This window comes from Lithobates pipiens, unplaced genomic scaffold, assembly GCF_037356315.1.
Source record: "Lithobates pipiens isolate NorthernLeopardFrog02 unplaced genomic scaffold, aLitPip1_a1.2 Scaffold_47, whole genome shotgun sequence".
Classification (NCBI taxonomy): domain Eukaryota; kingdom Metazoa; phylum Chordata; class Amphibia; order Anura; family Ranidae; genus Lithobates; species Lithobates pipiens.
Genome location: NW_027507871.1, coordinates 2604694 through 2623832, shown reverse-complemented (window position 1 = coordinate 2623832; position 19139 = coordinate 2604694). Strand labels below are relative to the sequence as shown.

Sequence of the window (19139 nt, the reverse complement as noted above, 5' to 3'; positions counted from 1 at the left end):
ATACATCAGAGTTCTCAGTGTTCCCCCCTTAAATCAGGGCTCCCAGTGCATCCCTTATGTTAGAAGCCCCAGAGGTCTCCCTTACATCAGAGTCTGCAGAGTCCCCCCTTACAGTGAAAGAGAACTCTGCAAGTTCAGATGTAAAAGGGGAACTCTGTGGACTCTGATGTAAAGGGGAACTCTGTGGACTCTGATGTAAAGGGGAACTCTGGGGACTCTGATGTAAAGGGGAACTCTGGGGACTCTGATGTAAAGGGGAACTCTGAGGACTCTGATGTAAAGGGGAACTCTGTGGACTCTGATGTAAAGGGGAACTCTGTGGACTCTGATGTAAAGGGGAACTCTGGGGACTCTGATGTAAAGGGGAACTCTGTGGACTCTGATCTAAAGGGGAACTCTGAGGACTCTGATGTAAAGGGGAACTCTGTGGACTCTGATGTAAAGGGGAACTCTGTGGACTCTGATGTAAAGGGGAACTCTGTGGACTCTGATGTAAAGGGGGACTCTGTGGACTCTGATGTAAAGGGGAACTCTGAGGACTCTGATCTAAAGGGGAACTCTGAGGACTCTGATGTAAAGGGGAACTCTGTGGACTCTGATGTAAAGGGGAACTCTGTGGACTCTGATGTAAAGGGGAACTCTGGGGACTCTGATGTAAAGGGGAACTCTGTGGACTCTGATGTAAAGGGGAACTCTGTGGACTCTGATGTAAAGGGGAACTCTGTGGACTCTGATGTAAAGGGGGACTCTTGTTATTAACTTCATATGATTAGAAATGTTATTTAGTAGCAAAATATATGTATCGTTTATACTATAAAAAAAATTGCTGTGCGCCGCTAAAGTGTTCGGGTTTGATTTGAAGAAAAGGTGGCGACCCGACCCGGGAACATCTCCCAGGAAGTATGTTCTTCTCTTCCACAAGGGGGCAGCATTGGGCTATGGGCACCTGCCTTGGCCCAGGTCATCTTCCGGTAACAGTTGGCCTCCTCCTATCCTGATTTGCAGGCGAGGCGATTGGGCACTTTATAGTCTTCCCATCACCGGGGTGGTCTGCAGCAAAGCTCTCCTGTTCCCATACCCCACCACCAGGGGGTATGCATGAATCCCTTCCTCCAGGGGAAGACTCTTCAGTTGCCCTCACCCTGCTGGGTAAACTCACTTTACTAACATTCCAAGATGACTTCCAACAGGGAAAATGGCTTTTTTTTTATTTATTTTTAACCGGGCAGTAAAAATCCAGAAATAGATGATATTAGACCGTATTAAATATTAGACCATGGCGCCTTCCAACAAACTCTACTTTGTCCGCAGACCTTTCCGCGTCCCCGGAGACTGAAAGCCAAGCGAAAACTCCGAATTCCCAAGATGAAGAAATCACAGCGACTCCTCGTATTCCTCCTCTACTTCCACAAATGTGAGTTTATACCTTTATATCTATCAGAGAGGGGATCTCCCCCCCATATGGGGGGTTTCTAGGCAGCAAATGAGTAAAAAAAAAAGTTCTACAAAAGAATTAAGAATAAATTTCCATTTTATTAAACAAAATATCAAAACATTTGAAATGGTAAATATTAGAAAATGATTGGTTAACCACTTTAATACCGGGGGGGGGGGGGCACTTAAAGCGGAGGTCCACCCTAAAATGGACCCTCCGCTCATCGGAATCCCCCCCCCCCTCCGGCGCCACAATTGGCACCTTTCAGGGGGGAGGGGGGTGCAGTTACCTGGATAATCCAGGTAACTGCACCCACTTCCGGGATAGCTCTCTGCGGAAAGGGGGCGTAACTTACGCCCCTTTCCGCAAGTGCCCGCCCCTTTCCGCAAGTGCCCCGCTGCCTGCTGGGAAACACACAGATCCCAGAGGCAGCGGGGACCGTCCTTATTGCGCAGCGCGACTCGCGCATGCGCAGTAGGGAACCGGGAAATGAAGCCGAAATGCTCCACTTCCTGATTCCCATACCCAAGATGGCGGCGGCAGCACCCGAGAGACGATCGAGAGATCGGCTTCGGGTGCCGACATCGCGGGCACGCTGGGCGGGTAAGTGTCATTAAGTCAGCAGCTGCAGTATTTGTAGCTGCTGGCTTTTAAAAGAAAAAAAAAACGCGGAGTCCCGCTTTAAACACCTTCCTGCCCAGACCAATTTTGAGCTTTCAGCGCTGTCGCACTTTGAATGACAATTGCGCGGTCGTGCTACACTGTACCCAAATGAAATGTTTATCATTTTTTCCCCACATATAGAGCTTTCTTTTGGTGGTATTTGATCACCTCCACGGTTTTAATTTTTTGCGCTACAAATAAAAAAATACCGAAAATTTTGAAAAAAAAAAAAGTTTTTTTTTGTTTCAGTTTCAAAACTTTGTAAATAAGTACGTTTTCTCCTTCACTGATGGGCACTGATGGGGCGGCACTGATGGGCACCAATGAAGTGGCACTGATGAGGTGGCATTGATGGACACTGATAGGCGGCACTGATAGGCGGCACGGATGGGCAACACGGATGGGCGACACGGATGGGCGACACGGGTGGACACTGATAGGTGGCACAAATTGGCACTGATAGCTGGCACGGATTGGCATGGATGGGCGGCAGAGATGGGCATGGATAAGCGGCACAGATGGGCATGGATAGGCGGCACAGATGGGCATGGATAGGCGGCACAGATGGGCATGGGTGGGCACTGATAGGCGGCACAGGTGGGCACTGATAGGCGGCACAGGTGGGCACTCATAGGCGGCACAGGTGGGCACTCATAGGCGGCATTGGTGTTATACTGTACTAATGGATGCCAATCAGTGCCAAACAATAATGCATGCCAATCAGTGATGCCCATTGTGGGCACTGATTGGCATCCATTATGGGCACTGATTGGCATCCATTGTGCTGACTGGCATCCCTGGTGGTCTAGGGAGGATTACCTTTTCCCTGGTGGTCTGGTGGCGTCCCTGGTGGTCCAGTGTGGGCATCCTCGGGGGGGGGCTGTGCTGATAATCGATCAGCACAGACCCCCCCCTGTCAGAGGAGCAGCCGATCGGCTCTCCTCTACTCGCGTCTGACAGACGATCACCGGCTTTTCCTATTTACACTGTGATCAGTCGTGATTGGACACGGCTGATCACGTGGTAAAGAGTCTCCGTCGGAGACTCTTTACCGAGATCGTAGTTGCCGGGTGTCAGACTGACACACCGCAACAACGATCGCCGCAATGCGCGCCCCCGGGGGCGTGCAGTGGCTCATAATCCTGAGGATGTCATATGACGTCCGATCAGGATTATGAAACCACTTTGCCACCGTCAATTTGTAATAGGGCGGGCGGCAAGTGGTTAAAATAAGAGCCGCGGTACAGGAGATATAAACACTACAGCACCGGCACAAGTGGGAGCATTTACAGCACGTGATAGTATAGAATAGTCAAGTGCTACAATGATGGTAAACTGACGCGTTTCGACCCCGCCGGGTCTTCTTCAGAGACAGACGCTGATTTTGGCATACTTGGTGGGGCCATGACTTGAACCCAGTCTGTGCAGTAAGTACAACTTCTTGGGACCCCGGGGGCCCTTGATGCGTCCCTCTCCTGTTCATTAGCGGCCTGTAAGCGACATCACTGTTTGACGAAAATTCTGCAGATTTTTCTGTGCCTCAGTGCACATGTAGGCCCCCTGTTGGTCCGATATTTTGGACTGCAGTGTGGCTGATAGGATAGGTGATTAAGTGGGGGAATTAAATATTATTCCCTTACCTTCTCCAATTTCCCTTTTTTTTTTTTTTACCATCTACATACTCTTTAACCACTTACAGACCGGACCATTTTGCTGGTCAAAGACCAGACCACTTTTTGCGATTCGGCACTGCGTCGCTTTAACTGACAATTGCGCGGTCGTGCGACGTGGCTCCCAAACAAAATTGACGTCCTTTTTTTCCCCACAAATAGAGCTTTCTTTTGGTGGTATTTGATCACCTCTGCGGTTTTTATTTTTTGCGCTATAAACAAAAATAGAGCAACAATTTTGAAAAAAATGCATTATTTTTTACTTTTTGTTATAATAAATATCCCCCAAAAATATATAAAAAAACATTTTTTTCCCTCAGTTTAGGCCGATACGTATTCTTCTACATATTTTTGGTAAAAAAAATCGCAATAAGCGATTATTGATTGGTTTGCGCAAAAGTTATAGCGTTTACAAAATAGGGGATAGTTTTATGGCATTTTTATTAATAATTTTTTTTTACTAGTAATGGCGGCGATCAGCGATTTTTATTGTGGCGGAGACATCGGACATTTTTGACACATTTTTGGGACCATTGTCATTTATACAGTAATCAGTGCTATATAAATGCAGTGATTCCTGTGTAAATGACACTGGCAGTGAAGGGGTTAACCAGTGGGTGGCAGGGTAGGGGTTAAGTGTTCCTAGGGGTGTGTTACTAACTGTGGGGGGGTTGGGCTTTAATTTAGTGAACACTGATCTCTGCTCCAATCACATGGAGCAGAGATCAGCATCACTAGTTGCTAGGCAGAATGGGGAAATGCTGTTTACAGCGGCATCTCCTCATTCAGCCGCCCCGTGAGACGATCGAAGGGTATGCCCGCAACCGAGTCCGCGGGACCCGCGATCGGACTCACAGGGGTGCCGACCGGCACAATTTTTTCTTCAGAGGATTTGTACGCTGTAATAGCGATAGCAATAAATTGAAAAACATACTAAAGAGCCACAAAATATAATATCGTAAAATCTGATCACAGTAAATAGATCTTATTGTCTTTATAATTACCACTTTCCCCATGGGCACTCTTTGGTGTTGGCCGCACCTGTGGAGCTCATAGCCTTGTATAGGGCCGGGCGGGGATCCAGCTCCAATGTCTCAGATGACTCCATGGAAGGTTCGGAGGTCTCATTGTGTGGCTCAGCGGACATCGCACAGTGTGAGGCTCTGCAATAGAGGTAAGTAGGAAGCTGGGTGGGGGTGTCAGTTGCGTTTTTTAAACCACCTTCATTTCTCCGTCTTCATGGACAGCAATTGTACACAATTCATCCCATTGGCAAAATTGTGCCAAAATATCGGATATTTAGCTGAAAAATCATCAAAGTTAAATCAGGTAAGTTCCCCCCATAGTGCTTGTGGATGAAGCAAAAGATTCTAGTTTGTAGGATATTTGTACTGATTATACGAGACTGTACCAAAAGTAATGGGCATAACATTTCTTACATGTCATTTACATTTCATATATTGGTGGAGTAACTCTTCCTCTATGGCAACTCTTCCTCTATGGTAACTCTTCCTCTATGGTAACTCTTCCTCTATGGTAACTCTTCCTCTATGGTAACTCTTCTTCTATGGTAACTCCTCCTCTGTGGTAACTCCTCCTCTGTGGTAACTCTTCTTCTGTGGTAACTCTTCCGCTATGGTAACTCTTCCTCTATGGTAACTCTTCCTCTATGGTAACTCTTCCTCTATGGTAACTCTTCTTCTATGGTAACTCCTCCTCTGTGGTAACTCCTCCTCTGTGGTAACTCTTCTTCTGTGGTAACTCTTCCGCTATGGTAACTCTTCCTCTATGGTAACTCTTCCACTTTAGTAACTCTTCCTCTATGGCAACTCTTCTTCTATGGCAACTCTTCCTCTATGGTAACTCTTCTTCTATGGTAACTCTTCTTCTATGGTAACTCCTCCTCTGTGGTAACTCTTCCTCTGTGGTAACTCTTCCTCTGTGGTAACTCTTCCTCTATGGTAACTCTTCCTCTATGGTAACTCTTCCACTTTAGTAACTCTTCCTCTATGGTAACTCTTCTTCTATGGCAACTCTTCTTCTATGGTAACTCCTCCTCTGTGGTAACTCTTCCTCTGTGGTAACTCTTCCTCTGTGGTAACTCTTCCTCTATGGCAACTCTTCCTCTATGGTAACTCTTCCTCTATGGTAACTCTTCCACTTTAGTAACTCTTCTTCTATGGTAACTCTTCCTCTGTGGTAACTCTTCCTCTGTGGTAACTCTTCCTCTATGGTAACTCTTCCTCTGTGGTAACTCTTCCACTTTAGTAACTCTTCCTCTATGGTAACTCTTCTTCTATGGTAACTTTTCCTCTGTGGTAACTCTTCCTTTGTGGTAACTCTTCCTCTGTGGCAACTCTTCCTCTATGGTAACTCTTCCTCTGTGGTAACTCTTCCACTTTAGTAACTCTTCTTCTATGGTAACTCTTCCTCTATAGTAACTCTTCCACTTTAGTAACTCTTCCTCTATGGTAACTCTTCCTCTATAGTAACTCTTCCTCTGTGGTAACTCTTCCTCTATAGTAACTCTTCCTCTATAATAACTCTTCCTCTGTGGTAACTCTTCCTCTGTGGTAACTCTTCCTCTATGGTAACTCTTCCTCTATGGTAACTCTTCCTCTATAGTAACTCTTTCTCTATGGTAACTCTTCCTCTATGGTAACTCTTCCTCTATGGTAACTCTTCCTCCTTAGTAACTCTTCTTCTTTGGTAACTCTTCCTCTATAGCAGTGATACTCAACCAGGGTTCAGTGGAACCCTAGGGTTCTTGCAGAGGTTGTAGGGGTTCCTTTAGCATTGGGAAATTTCTGCCTCTTAGATAAGTTCCCACCGACACCATTGATCTTTTTAGCTACCTGTAAGGACCATTTTTCCCAATGCTGAAGGAACACCTATCAACCTCTGGAGGAACCCTAGGGTTCCACTGAACCCTGGTTGAGTGTAAGGACCATCCCGCTCACTGACCATCACACTAATGTCTCATGAGTTGTAGTTTTCAAATTTTTATCAGGGGGTTCCTCGAGGCCGGAGAACTATTTCAAGGGTTCCTCTGTGTTAAAAAGGTTGAGAAAGGCTGCTCTATAGCAACTCTTCCTCTGTGCAAGCAGTCCCCGGATTACAAGCCATATATGGACTGTAGGTTTGTTCTTAAAGTGGTTGTAAACCCTTACAACACACTTGGACCTACAGGTGAGCCTAGATTAAGGCCTAGATTAAGGATTACCTGTAGGTCCAAGAAATATCTCCTAAACCTACACGGTTTAGGAGATATTTGCCGAAAGACAGGCACCGCTGTCTACGACGCATGCTGCGAATGGCGGCTCCCGAGCGCATGCGCGGGAGTGACGTCATCGCGGCTTCGCCAAATGACAGCGGCGGAGCGGGAAGACCCACCGAGAAGATGGATGCGCCGGACTACAGGGGACAGCGGTGACTTCGCTGGCTCCTGTGTCAGGTAAGTGACACATAATGGGCTACTATGCGATGTGATGCGATGCGATGCGATGCATAGTAGTCCATTATGCTTTACCTTTGCAGGGAATGAAAGAGGAAGTAAACTCATCAGGGTTTACTTCCTCTTTAAGTTGAATCTGTTTGTAAGTCGGAAGAGGTAAATTTTTTAAGTGTAGCTCCAGCCAAAAAATCTATTTTTAAGCTTTTTGGATAGCATAGGGAAGGTCTGTGCCCCTGTTTAGAAGATTTCACCTCACTTTCTGTCCCAATGACAATTGGATTTTGAAAATTTTGGGTTGTTAGGGAAATGTGGACTGGTGATAAAGCATCCGTGGAGACACCTTTTTTCCCATATTAACTCTTACAGGAGTGAATTTCCCTTCCTAGGGGTAGATTTCCTCTCACTTCCTGTTGTCTCCTTCTGTTTGTAAGTCGGATGTTTGTAAGGAGGCAACTCTTCCTCTGTGGTAACTCTTCCTCTATGGTAACTCCCCCTCTATGGTAACTCTTCCTCTGTGGTAACTCTTCCTCTATGGTAACTCTTCCTCTATGGTAACTCCCCCTCTATGGTAACTCTTCCTCTGTGGTAACTCTTCCTCTATGGTAACTCTTCCTCTGTGGTAACTCTTCCTCTATGGTAACTCCCCCTCTGTGGTAACTCTTCCTCTGTGGTAACTCTTCCTCTATGGTAACTCTTCCTCTATGGTAACTCCCCCTCTATGGTAACTCTTCCTCTGTGGTAACTCTTCCTCTATGGTAACTCTTCCTCTATGGTAACTCCCCCTCTATGGTAACTCTTCCTCTGTGGTAACTCTTCCTCTATGGTAACTCTTCCTCTATGGTAACTCTTCCTCTGTGGTAACTGTTCCTCTGTGGTAACTCTTCCTCTATGGTAACTCCCCCTCTATGGTAACTCTCTTCCTCTGTGGTAACTCTTCCTCTGTGGTAACTCTTCCTCTATGGTAACTCTTCCTCTATGGTAACTCTTCCTCTATGGTAACTCCCCCTCTATGGTAACTCTTCCTCTGTGGTAACTCTTCCTCTATGGTAACTCTTCCTCTATGGTAACTCCTCCTCTATGGTAACTCTTCCTCTGTGGTAACTCTTCCTCTATGGTAACTCTTCCTCTGTGGTAACTCTTCCTCTATGGTAACTCTTCCTCTGTGGTAACTCTTCCTCTATGGTAACTCTTCCTCTATGGTAACTCTTCCTCTATGGTAACTCCCCCTCTATGGTAACTCTTCCTCTGTGGTAACTCTTCCTCTATGGTAACTCTTCCTCTATGGTAACTCTTCCTCTATGGTAACTCCCCCTCTATGGTAACTCTTCCTCTGTGGTAACTCTTCCTCTGTGGTAACTCTTCCTCTATGGTAACTCTTCCTCTATGGTAACTCCCCCTCTATGGTAACTCTTCCTCTGTGGTAACTCTTCCTCTATGGTAACTCCTCCTCTGTGGTAACTCTTCCTCTATGGTAACTCTTCCTCTATGGTAACTCTTCCTCTATGGTAACTCTTCCTCTATGGTAACTCTTCCTCTATGGTAACTCTTCCTCTGTGGTAACTCTTCCGCTATGGTAACTCTTCCTCTATTATTATTGGCTCTTGCAGCTGAGCTGGCCAAGGGCAAAGACTAAGCACTGGACTACAGGCGGTTCCTTATTCCTGATGGCCAACCGGCAAAGTTTTTGGCCAAGATTTGTGAACTTTTGTGAACGTTGGATTCACTGCAAACCCAAACCTCCTCCCTATCACTGACCTGCACTTTGTTTTTCAGGTGTACCACTGGATTCCAGTAAGAACGTCATAACAGCAGAGAATAAAAAGGTCAATCTGCCATGTGGGGTGGCGTCAGGGGGGAACATTGACTGGCTAAGGGGTGGATCTTTACTCATCAGATACAAAGGCTCCACAAAGTACGGAAGTCATGCTATAAAAGGTAAGTGAAGGATAACAAGAATGAAGAAAGAACCGTTTCCCTCCCCCACCTTTAAAGGATGAATCCACAGCCCCCCTTTCACACTTGTGCGACTTGTCCTGCGACTTGGGACTGGAAAGTCACATGACAAGTCGTACCCCCCCCAATGATTTCCAATCAGCCTATAGACCTCAATGAGAGACTCGAGGTCTATAGACCTTCAAGGTTACACAGGCATTGCTTCAAGTCGCTGCAAAATCGCAGCCAAAGTTGCGGCAAAATGGTGCGACTTTTCAGGTTGCACAAGTGTGAAAGGGGGTCTAATAATTTATCTATGCTTAGATGTAAGAATAAAGTGTGGGCCCTTTAACAAATAAGGCAGGGTGAAGGGTATGGGGGGTACCATCATCCTTGCAATAGAAAACTGGGGACAAACCCCACTATGTCCCCAGAGACAAAGGGAAAATGGACGCTCTCAGGACCTCAAATTTACAATAACATCGTAATAAAAGTAACAATTTATTGATACAATAACATGAAAAGGAGCAATTATCCACATACATGAATACAAGCAACAATGACATCTTCAAATCGTGTGTTATTGACCCGATAAGAACAATTTCTGCCGGTAATGGGGTACCAGGGGCGTGCACACAGGGTGTGCCAGGTGTGCCTGGGTCACACTCTAATCACCCTGTGTGCATTAAAGCGGTTCTGCACCTTTAAAAAAAATATTAAAAGCCAGCAGCTACAAATATTGCAGCTGCTGACTTTTAATAAATTGACGCTTACCTGTCCCGGGGTCCAGCGATGTCGGCGGCAGATGACGAGCGATCGTTCGGCTCTCTGCTGCCCCCGCCGCCATCCTCTGTCAGCAGGCATGTATTGGCCATAGGGACTATAGGGAGTTTCCCGGTGGGCCGATGGCTCAGTGGGCTGGTTTCAGTGATAGCCAGTGGCATCGCTGGGGGGGGACTTTTGGGGCTATAGCCCCGAATCTGGGGCCCATAGCCCCGAGTCAGTCCAGGAGTCCCCAACCACAGGGTCCCGGCCCACTACCTGCCCTCTTTCTGGTGACCCTGAAGTAAGGAGGGGCTCTCTGGGGAACCTGATGTAAGGCAGATGATCTCTGGGGACTCTGATGTAAGAGGGGCTCTCTGGGGACCCTGATGTAAGGGGTGCTCTCTGGGGACGCTGATGTAAGTGGGAGGCTCTCTGGGGACCCTGATGTAAGAGGGGCTCTCTGGGGACCCAGATGTAAGGGGGGCTCTCTAGGGGCTTTTTTGCCCAATTGCGTACAGTTTATATACTGTTTTTTTTGCGTGTTTGCAAAATTAAAGTGGGCCGGTCTGGATGAAGTCCAGGGCCAAATTTTTGTCCCAGTCCAGCCCTGTCTATCAGGAAATCGTGAAGTGAAGCGTTGCGGCTTCACTGCCCGGTTCCCTACTGCGCATGCGTGAGTCGCGCTGCGCGTCTCTGCTGGTCCCTGCTGTGTCCTGGGAACAGTGTGTTTCCCAGAACACAACGGGGGGGCATCTGCGGTGGTCTTGTCCCAGAAGTGGGTGCAGATACCCCCTCCCCCCTGAAAGGTGCCGATTGTGGCACCGGAGGGGGGGGAGGGATCACATGAGCGGCACTTCCCCTTTAGGGTGGAGAACCACTTTAAGCCGGCCATAGATGGATCAGATCTCAACTAGTTCAATCTGTAGGCAGGCTGGTTGTACTGAAGTCAGTCCATCAATCGACTTCAGTACAACCAGCCTGTCGGATTTTCTGCATGTGATCTCTGCCAGCAGCTATAGCAGCCAGCAGTGATCATTGTGTTCTGCTGGCATGGAAGGCTCTATTGCTCTGTGTGCCGGTGGGGAGATGGGAAAGATTTCCCTGTGATGGAGTCTGCTTCTCTGTCCCTGTGCCGGTGGGGGGGGGGGGGTAAAAATGTGCCTACACCTTTATATATATATATATATATATATATATATATATATATATATATATATATATATATATACATGCACACGCATGTGAAGCTTTGGGGTGCACACCCTCATGCAATAGGCTGCACACACACATGTGGTCCCCTCAGACATTAGATGACATCAATCCTCAATGTACAGGGAATCCTCAACAGGTTTTGTGTAAAAAACGCTTCTTCAGGAGGGATAATATAAAGAACCATCAAACATAAAGACATTATCCAATACCATTAATGACAATAGGCTGCAGTCAAGTGCTCAGTGACCATCCCCCTCCACTATTGTTATTAGTGTCATTTGTGTACAGTGTCACATGACCGCGCCATTACCAGTTACAGTAGCGCAGTGCTTGAATAGCAAAATATGCCCTGGGCAGGAAGGGGGGTAAAACCTTCTAGGGGTCAAGTGGTTAATAAACAAGAAATGTATAAATTCCAGGCAGATAGGGGTCCTGGGGGGAACTGATCCCAGAAGCTCAGCGCTGCAAGTTGACAAGCAAACCCCGGAGCCGCCATGTTGTTATCCTTTGTGACCGATGATATTTTAATATTGTAAAGCAGATAATATTTATGGAAAGGACATGGGGGGAGGGGGGGTGTCCACCTACCTCCTACCCTAAATGAAAAATGATATGTTTTTTGACCTGTTGATATCTGTGATGGCAGATGCGAGCCGCTTCAACGTACAGAGCCACGCCACAAGTGACCTGGAGGTGAGTGAAGTGCAGAGAAGCGATTCGGGGATTTACACCTGCCAGAAAGACAAGGCCACCATTCTTCACACCGTGCAGCTCATAGTCTTTGCAGGTAAGTACATAGTTAAAGAGTAACTCCAGCCAATGGGTGAGCTGCTAATTCTATCCGGGAAACATAATCAGCACATATATGTAAACTATGATACTGTATACCCCAATGGCCTCCAAACTGCAGCCCTTGGTTGGTCTTTTTCTGCCCCTTGGGGCGCCATTCCTTCCACTGGCACTAACAATGAGGCGCCAATCCTTTCACTAACACCATTAGGTCATAATACCTACAATGAAAACCAACAGTGGGCACTATTTCCCCCTCTCCCCCACAACACCAAAATGTCCTGATTATTGATGCAGTCCCATCAGTGCTGCCAGTAGACATCAGAGTACCCATCAGTGTCACCTATCAGTGGCCATCAGTGTCACCTATCAATGGCCATCAGTGTCACCTATCACTGCCCATCAGTGTCACCCATCACTGCCCATCAGTGTCACCTATCAGTGGCCATCAGTGTAGCCTATCAGTGGCCATCAGTGTCATCTATCATTGCCATCAGTGTCACCTATCAGTGGCCATCAGTTCAGCCTATCAGTGCCCATCAGTGTCACCTATAAGTGCCCATCAGTGTCACCTATCATTGCCCATCAGTGTCACCTATCAGTGGCCATCAGTTCAGCCTATCAGTGCCCAACAGTGTCACCTATCAGTGCCCATCAGTGCAGCCTATCAGTAGCCATCAGTGCAGCCTATCATTGCTCATTAGTGTCACCTATGAGTGCCACCTTTCACTGGCCAGCAGTGCCACCTTTCACTGGCCATTAGTGCAGTCTATAAGTGGCCATCGGTGCCACCTATCAGTACACATCAGTGTGCCTATAAGTGGCCATCAGTGCAGCCTATCAGTGCCCTGATTATTGGTGCAGACCCATCAGTGCCTATCAGTACAGCCTGTCAGTAGCCATCAGTGCCACCTATCTGTGCCCATCAGTGCAGCTTATCAATGACGCCTATTAGCACAAAACAGTGCCACCTATCAGTACCCATCAGTGCCACCTATCAGTGCCCTGATTATTGGTGCAGACCTATCAGTGCCTATCAGTGTCTCGACAGCAGGACTCTGAGCTGAGAGCATCTCTCTCATCCAGACAGTTTCCCCTCCCCCCTCCCTTGCACTGATAGGAGAGGAGAGAGCTGATCTGCTCCTTCTCCTCCCGCCCCTCTCCTCCCTTGTTTGCCCCCCCCCCCTCCATGGGAAGTGTGAAGCTAAGCAGCTGATCTTTGTGACCACTGACTCCCACCGATGCCGGGGTTATTTTCTACTCCAATGGGGCTTCCATTGAGGTGCAATAAAATGTTCGCCGTCCTTAGCACATTTACACTGAACTTCAGGCAAACAGTCACAGATGAAATACATATTTATGTTTTCACACCTGTCAAAGAGTTTACATTTTTGTCCATCCAGTTCTGAGATTTACACAGCTCTGCCACACATCACAGCCCCATCAGACTAAGAAAGACACCTGATCTTTCTATGTTGCAGTTTCACTTTTACTTACAGGTTTCCTCCCCACCTCCACCATGTGACTGGACAGTGAAAGGAGAATCAGTGGGCTGACGAGTTCCGCTCTCTGTCACTCTGCTCTCTACTTCTATCAGCATGGCAGCACAACTGATTGGCTCTTTGTGCTTCTCTAACCCTAATGCCGCGTACACGCGACCGGACTTTCCGGCAGGCTAGGTCCGGCGGTCTTCCCGATGGACTTTCGGCGAAGTTCCGACAGACTTTCCAAACAAACGGAGTTGGCTACACACAACCGGACTAAGTCCAATCGAAAGTCCGTTCGTTCTGAACGCGATGACGTCAATGGGACTAAAAAAGGAAGTTCAATAGCCAGTAGCCAATAGCTGCCCTTGTGTCATATTTGGTCTGTTGGACCGGCACACAGACCAACGCTTTTCCCGATAGGAATTGAGTCCGTCGGACAGATATGAAACATGTTCTATTTCTAGGTCCGTCGGATTTTTTAAAACGAAAAACGATCGGATTGTCGGAGGAAATGATTCCGTCTGACCTAGCCTGCCGGGAAGTCCGGTCGTGTGTACGCGGCATTACACTGAGAACCGAGCGATCAAACAGAGCAGAGAGCTGGTGACTGCTGGGCTATGGAGGGGGCAGGAGGGGCCGGCTCAGGCTCTCAGCGATGGAGGGGGCAGGAGCGGCCGGCTCAGGCTCTCAGCGATGGAGGGGGCAGGAGCGGCCGGCTCAGGCTCTCAGCGATGGAGGGGGCAGGAGCGGCCGGCTCAGGCTCTCAGCTATGGAGGGGGCAGGAGCGGCCGGCTCAGGCTCTCAGCGATGGAGGGGGCAGGAGCGGCCGGCTCAGGCTCTCAGCGGCTCACTGGGAGACTGAGCCGGGTTGCCGATCCAGGCACGTGGTCAGGATCCTGACTCCATCGTCGCGATCTTGTCCTAGCCTGGACCGGCCCTGTGACGCCAGCCAACAGCGGGCTTCAGACTGTTGTCTGCTGGAAACGGGTCACAGGAGAGCAGAGGGAACTGAACCCCACAGGAGAAGTACAACCAGACCAGCTCCCCCCCCCCCCCGTACTTCTCCTTTAAGTTTGGACTCGCCTTCCACTTTAAGACCTCTGACAGTTTTTCATGTCTGTGTCCCGCTGGAGAGTTTTCCTTTCATTTCTTGTCCTCGTGGACAGACAGTTTCCCTGTCACCTCCGTTACGTGTGCATCACCCTCCTACATACTACATAGGTGCTCGGGGGTAGGTCATCTTAGTTACTGTAATGAGTGTAGCTGAATGTGATTAGTCAGGTCTGTTCTGTGTTTCACTGGCTGCAGAGTTGATTGCTTCCCCTGTCCGTCTGAAACCTTTCTGGAAGCTGGTGGGCTGGGAGCAGGGGCGGACTGACCATTCGGGCACTGCCCGAGGGCCCCATGCTACTAAGGGGCCCCATCAGGGTTTCCAGCCTCAATAAAACCAGGGACAGTATGTAAAAATCTTTTGTTTTTTGTTTCAAAAATCCCAAGATTATAGCTGCCCTGCCTCTCCAGTGCCTTTTCAGTGTGTGTATTCTGTGTGTGTGTATAGTGTGTCTGTGTGTGTATACTGTATGTGTGTGTATACTGTGTAGCCCCATAATCTATTGCCTGGGGGCCCCATAATCGACTATTGCCCGGGGACCCCATAATCTTCTCCTATTGCCCAGGGGCCCCATAATCTCCTATTGCCCAGGGGCCCCATAATCTTCTATTGCCTGGGGGCCCCATAATCTTCTATTGCCCGGGGGCCCCATAATCTTCTCCTATTGCCCGGGGGCCCCATAATCTTCTATTGCCCGGGGGCCCCATAATCTTCTCCTATTGCCCGGGGGCCCCATAATCTTCTATTGCCCGGGGCCCCATAATCTTCTATTGCCCGGGTGGCCCATAATCTTCTATTGCCCAGGGGCCCCATAATCTTCTATTGCCCGGGGGCCCCATGAGATGTCAGTCCGCCTCTGGCTGGGAGATTCTAATTAGCAGCTGAAAATGTATGCAGCCCTGGCCAATCCCTGAGCAGAGATGCCCAGATGATAACTGGGAAGGAGCATAAATACCATGAGACTGAGAGCAGAGAACTTCTCGTCCTAGAGGAGGAGATCCCATCCTGGAGGGCTGCTGCCTTCCTGGGCAGGCTGCCAGGCGTCTTCTGTTCATCAAGGTCCCGCCTAGGCTATCTGTGTGGCCAACTCTGACTAAAGTGGCTGGAAATGACTGAGGGACCTTCATCTGGGGGTCTGGTCTGGTATCACCGGAAAAGAAGTGTCTGGAAGATAGTGGAAGGAGGCATCCAAGGACTGTGCTCACAATAGCAGGAGGAAGATTAGTGTCCTTGCTACCGGAGTTACCCGGGGTATCCCGCAGTTACCCTACTCCTTTCCAAGTTCGAGTTTTTCAATAAAGCATCGGAAAAGAATTCCCCCGGACTGTTCATTGAGCCACAGGAGGGACTGTGTGCCTGGCTGGGGGTAAAACCACAGGAAAAGACCTCAAACCGCGTGCCCCCTGAGGGAATGAGCGCTACGGTTGATGTGTAAGGACACAGGCCAGCCTTGCCCAGCTTAGTCCAAACCAGTGGCGGCTGGTGTTAAAAAAAAAAAAAATGGAGGGGGGGAGTGAAGAGGAGCACGACAGGCAGCGGGCCTCCACTTCCCCTGCTCTCCTCCGCGGGACTGGCGGCTTCTGTCTCCACCCTCCTTCTTGGTGGCCAATCGGAACACTTCTCCTTTAATACAATCGGGAAATGAGTCTCAGACCCGCTTCCTGATTGGCCGGTGAGGAGAATCGGTGTGAAAATAGTGAATATTCATTCGCTATTGTCACACAACTAGGTGGACTCAGGGTGCAGTGCCCCCTAACCCCCTTCCCCCACCCCCCTCCCCCCAGGGCCCAACCTATTTTGAAGCCTATTAGAGCCTGGCTTTAATCATGTGCTCCAACCCCCCCCCCCCCCCATTGGAATACATGCATCCAGCGTCCTACATGGGGAGCCAGTCGGATGGATTGGGGGGCGGTGCCCTGCGCCACTAATGGATGGACTGCCTCTGGTCCCAAACACAAGACAAGGCAGAAAAGTATTTTTCCCCATCTTGCCAGTTGGCGCCACCACACGGCTTCTGTAGGGACCAAAGTTTTATTCATACGTTGTTGTTGTTGTTGTTGTTGTTGTTGTTTCTTATTATTTCTTGCAGTGTCAGCAACACCTTCCAAAAGCCTCCTGTCATCCGAGGACCTAAAACTGGAGCTGTCTCCTGAGAAGGTCCCGGGGCTCCAGGTCCATTGGACGAAGGATGAGAAGCATCTAGACAGAGGAACGAGTCTAGAGATGAAGGAGGTGGACTTGCAGAGCGCCGGTCAATATTGGTGTCATATCAAGACGGACGGCAATGAGGAGCTCAATATCTCCACAACCATCAGAGTCCTCGGTAATGGAAGACGCCCGATAATCATTCTTATTTACTTCTATTTTCCAGAGTTAATAGATTTCTATTTAGCTTTAGTTATAGTCCTTTGACCAAAATGCCATTTTAGTTTTAGTCGTATTTTAGTCATCTGAATTGTTTTAGTTTTAGTTGTATTGTAGTTGACTAAACTCTCCGGAACATTTAAGTCAATGAAAATCGAATGGTTTTAGCTACAATGTAATGCATTATTTCAGCGTTTCTCTAGAATTTCCAAACTCATGACATAACTCTGATGCCGCGTACGCACGATCGGAAATCCCGCCAGCAAAAAGACAGATGAGAGCTTTTGCGACCGTGTGTGTGCGCTCCATCCGAGTTTTGCTGGCCGAATTCCCGCCAGCAAAATACTGAGAGCAGGTTCTCAATTTTTCAGTCGAAAAAAAAAAAAGTTTTGATCGGAAATTCCGATCGCCTGTAGCGATTCCTACACGTAAAATTCCTATGCATGCTCGGAAACAATTCGACACACGCTCGGAAACAATTCGACACGCGCTCGGAAACAATTCGACGCACGCTCGGAAACAATTCGACGCACGCTCGGAAACAATTCGACGCACGCTCGGAAACAATTCGACGCACGCTCGGAAACAATTAGACGCACGCTCGGAAACAATTAGACGCACGCTCGGAAACAATTCGACGCACGCTCGGAAACAATTCGACGCACGCTCGGAAACAATTCGACACACGCTCGGAAACAATTCGACGCACGCTCGGAAACAATTCGACGCACGCTCGGAAACAATTTGACACGCGCTCGGAAACAATTCGACACACGCTCGGAAACAATTCGACACACGCTCGGAAACAATTCGACACACGCTCGGAAACAATTCGACACACGCTCGCAAACAATTCGACGCACGCTCGGAAACAATTCGACACACGCTCGGAAACAATTCGACGCACGCTCGGAAACAATTCGACTCACGCTCGGAAACAATTCGACACACGCTCGGAAACAATTCGACGCACGCTCGGAAACAATTCGACTCACGCTCGGAAACAATTCCACACACGCTCGGAAACAATTCGACGCACGCTCGGAAACAATTCGACTCACGCTCGGAAACAATTCGCCACGCGCTCGGAAACAATTCGACGCACGCTCGGAAACAATTCGACTCACGCTCGGAAACAATTCCACACACGCTCGGAAACAATTCGCCACGCGCTCGGAAACAATTCGACACACGCTCGGAAACAATTCGCCACGCGCTCGCAAACAATTAGACGCACGCTCAGAAACAATTCAACGCACGCTCGGAAACAATTTGACGCACGCTCGGAAACAATTCGACGCACGCTCGGAAACAATTCGACTCACGCTCGGAAACAATTCGACACGCGCTTGGAAACAATTCGACACGCGCTCGCAAACAATTAGACGCACGCTCGGAAACAATTCGACACACGCTCGGAAACAATTCGACGCACGCTCGGAAACAATTCGACACACGCTCGGAAACAATTCGACACACGCTCGGAAACAATTCGACGCACGCTCGGAAACAATTCGACACGCGCTCGCAAACAATTAGACGCACGCTCGGAAACAATTCGGCACACGCTCGGAAACAATTCGACGCACGCTCAGAAACAATTTGACGCACGCTCGGAAACAATTCGACGCACGCTCGGAAACAATTTGACACACGCTCGGAAACAATTCGACGCACGCTCGGAAACAATTCGACGCACGCTCGGAAACAATTCGACACACGTTTGGAAACAATTCGACACACGCTCAGAAACAATTCGACAATTGAACTTCATTTTCCCGGCTCATCATAGTGCTGTACGTCACCGCGTTCTTGAAGGTCGAAAGTTCAGCGATCTTTTGTGTGACCCGCGTGTATGCAAGACAAGCTTGAGCGGAATCCCGTAGAAAAAATCTTGGATGGTTTTTCCGATGGGATTCCGCTCAAGCTTGACTTGCATACACGCGGGTCACACAAGTTCTCCGAACTTTCGACCGTCAAGAACACGGTGACGTACAACACTATGAAGAGCCTGGAAAATGAAGTTCAATTGTCTAATTGTTTCCGAGCATGCGCAGGAATTTTGAGCGTCAGGAATTGAAAATCCGCTGGTGTGTGCGCGGCAGAACAAGATGCGATTATCTGTGGTGTGAAGCTTTGAACGCGCACTACAGACACAGATTGAGCCGCTGTGATATATAACCAGTGGGAAATTTTGAATTAGTTTTAGTTATCGTCATTGGTGTCAACAATAAAGTACCTCCAAAATTGGGATTTT

The 19139-nt window shown here is 48.5% G+C and overlaps 1 protein-coding gene across 1 annotated transcript in view; it reads left to right on the top strand.

Moving 5' to 3' along the window:
• Nucleotides 1-19139, top strand: part of LOC143956939 (T-cell surface glycoprotein CD4-like) — an 81540-nt gene that overhangs the window by 31474 nt on the left and 30927 nt on the right. Inside the window, exons 2-5 of the mRNA XM_077467111.1 lie at nt 1312-1414; nt 8996-9157; nt 11778-11918; nt 16608-16841. Of these exons, the coding sequence (XP_077323237.1) occupies nt 1366-1414; nt 8996-9157; nt 11778-11918; nt 16608-16841 (586 nt within the window). The 5' untranslated portion in view covers nt 1312-1365. The remainder of the gene's footprint in view (nt 1-1311; nt 1415-8995; nt 9158-11777; nt 11919-16607; nt 16842-19139) is intronic.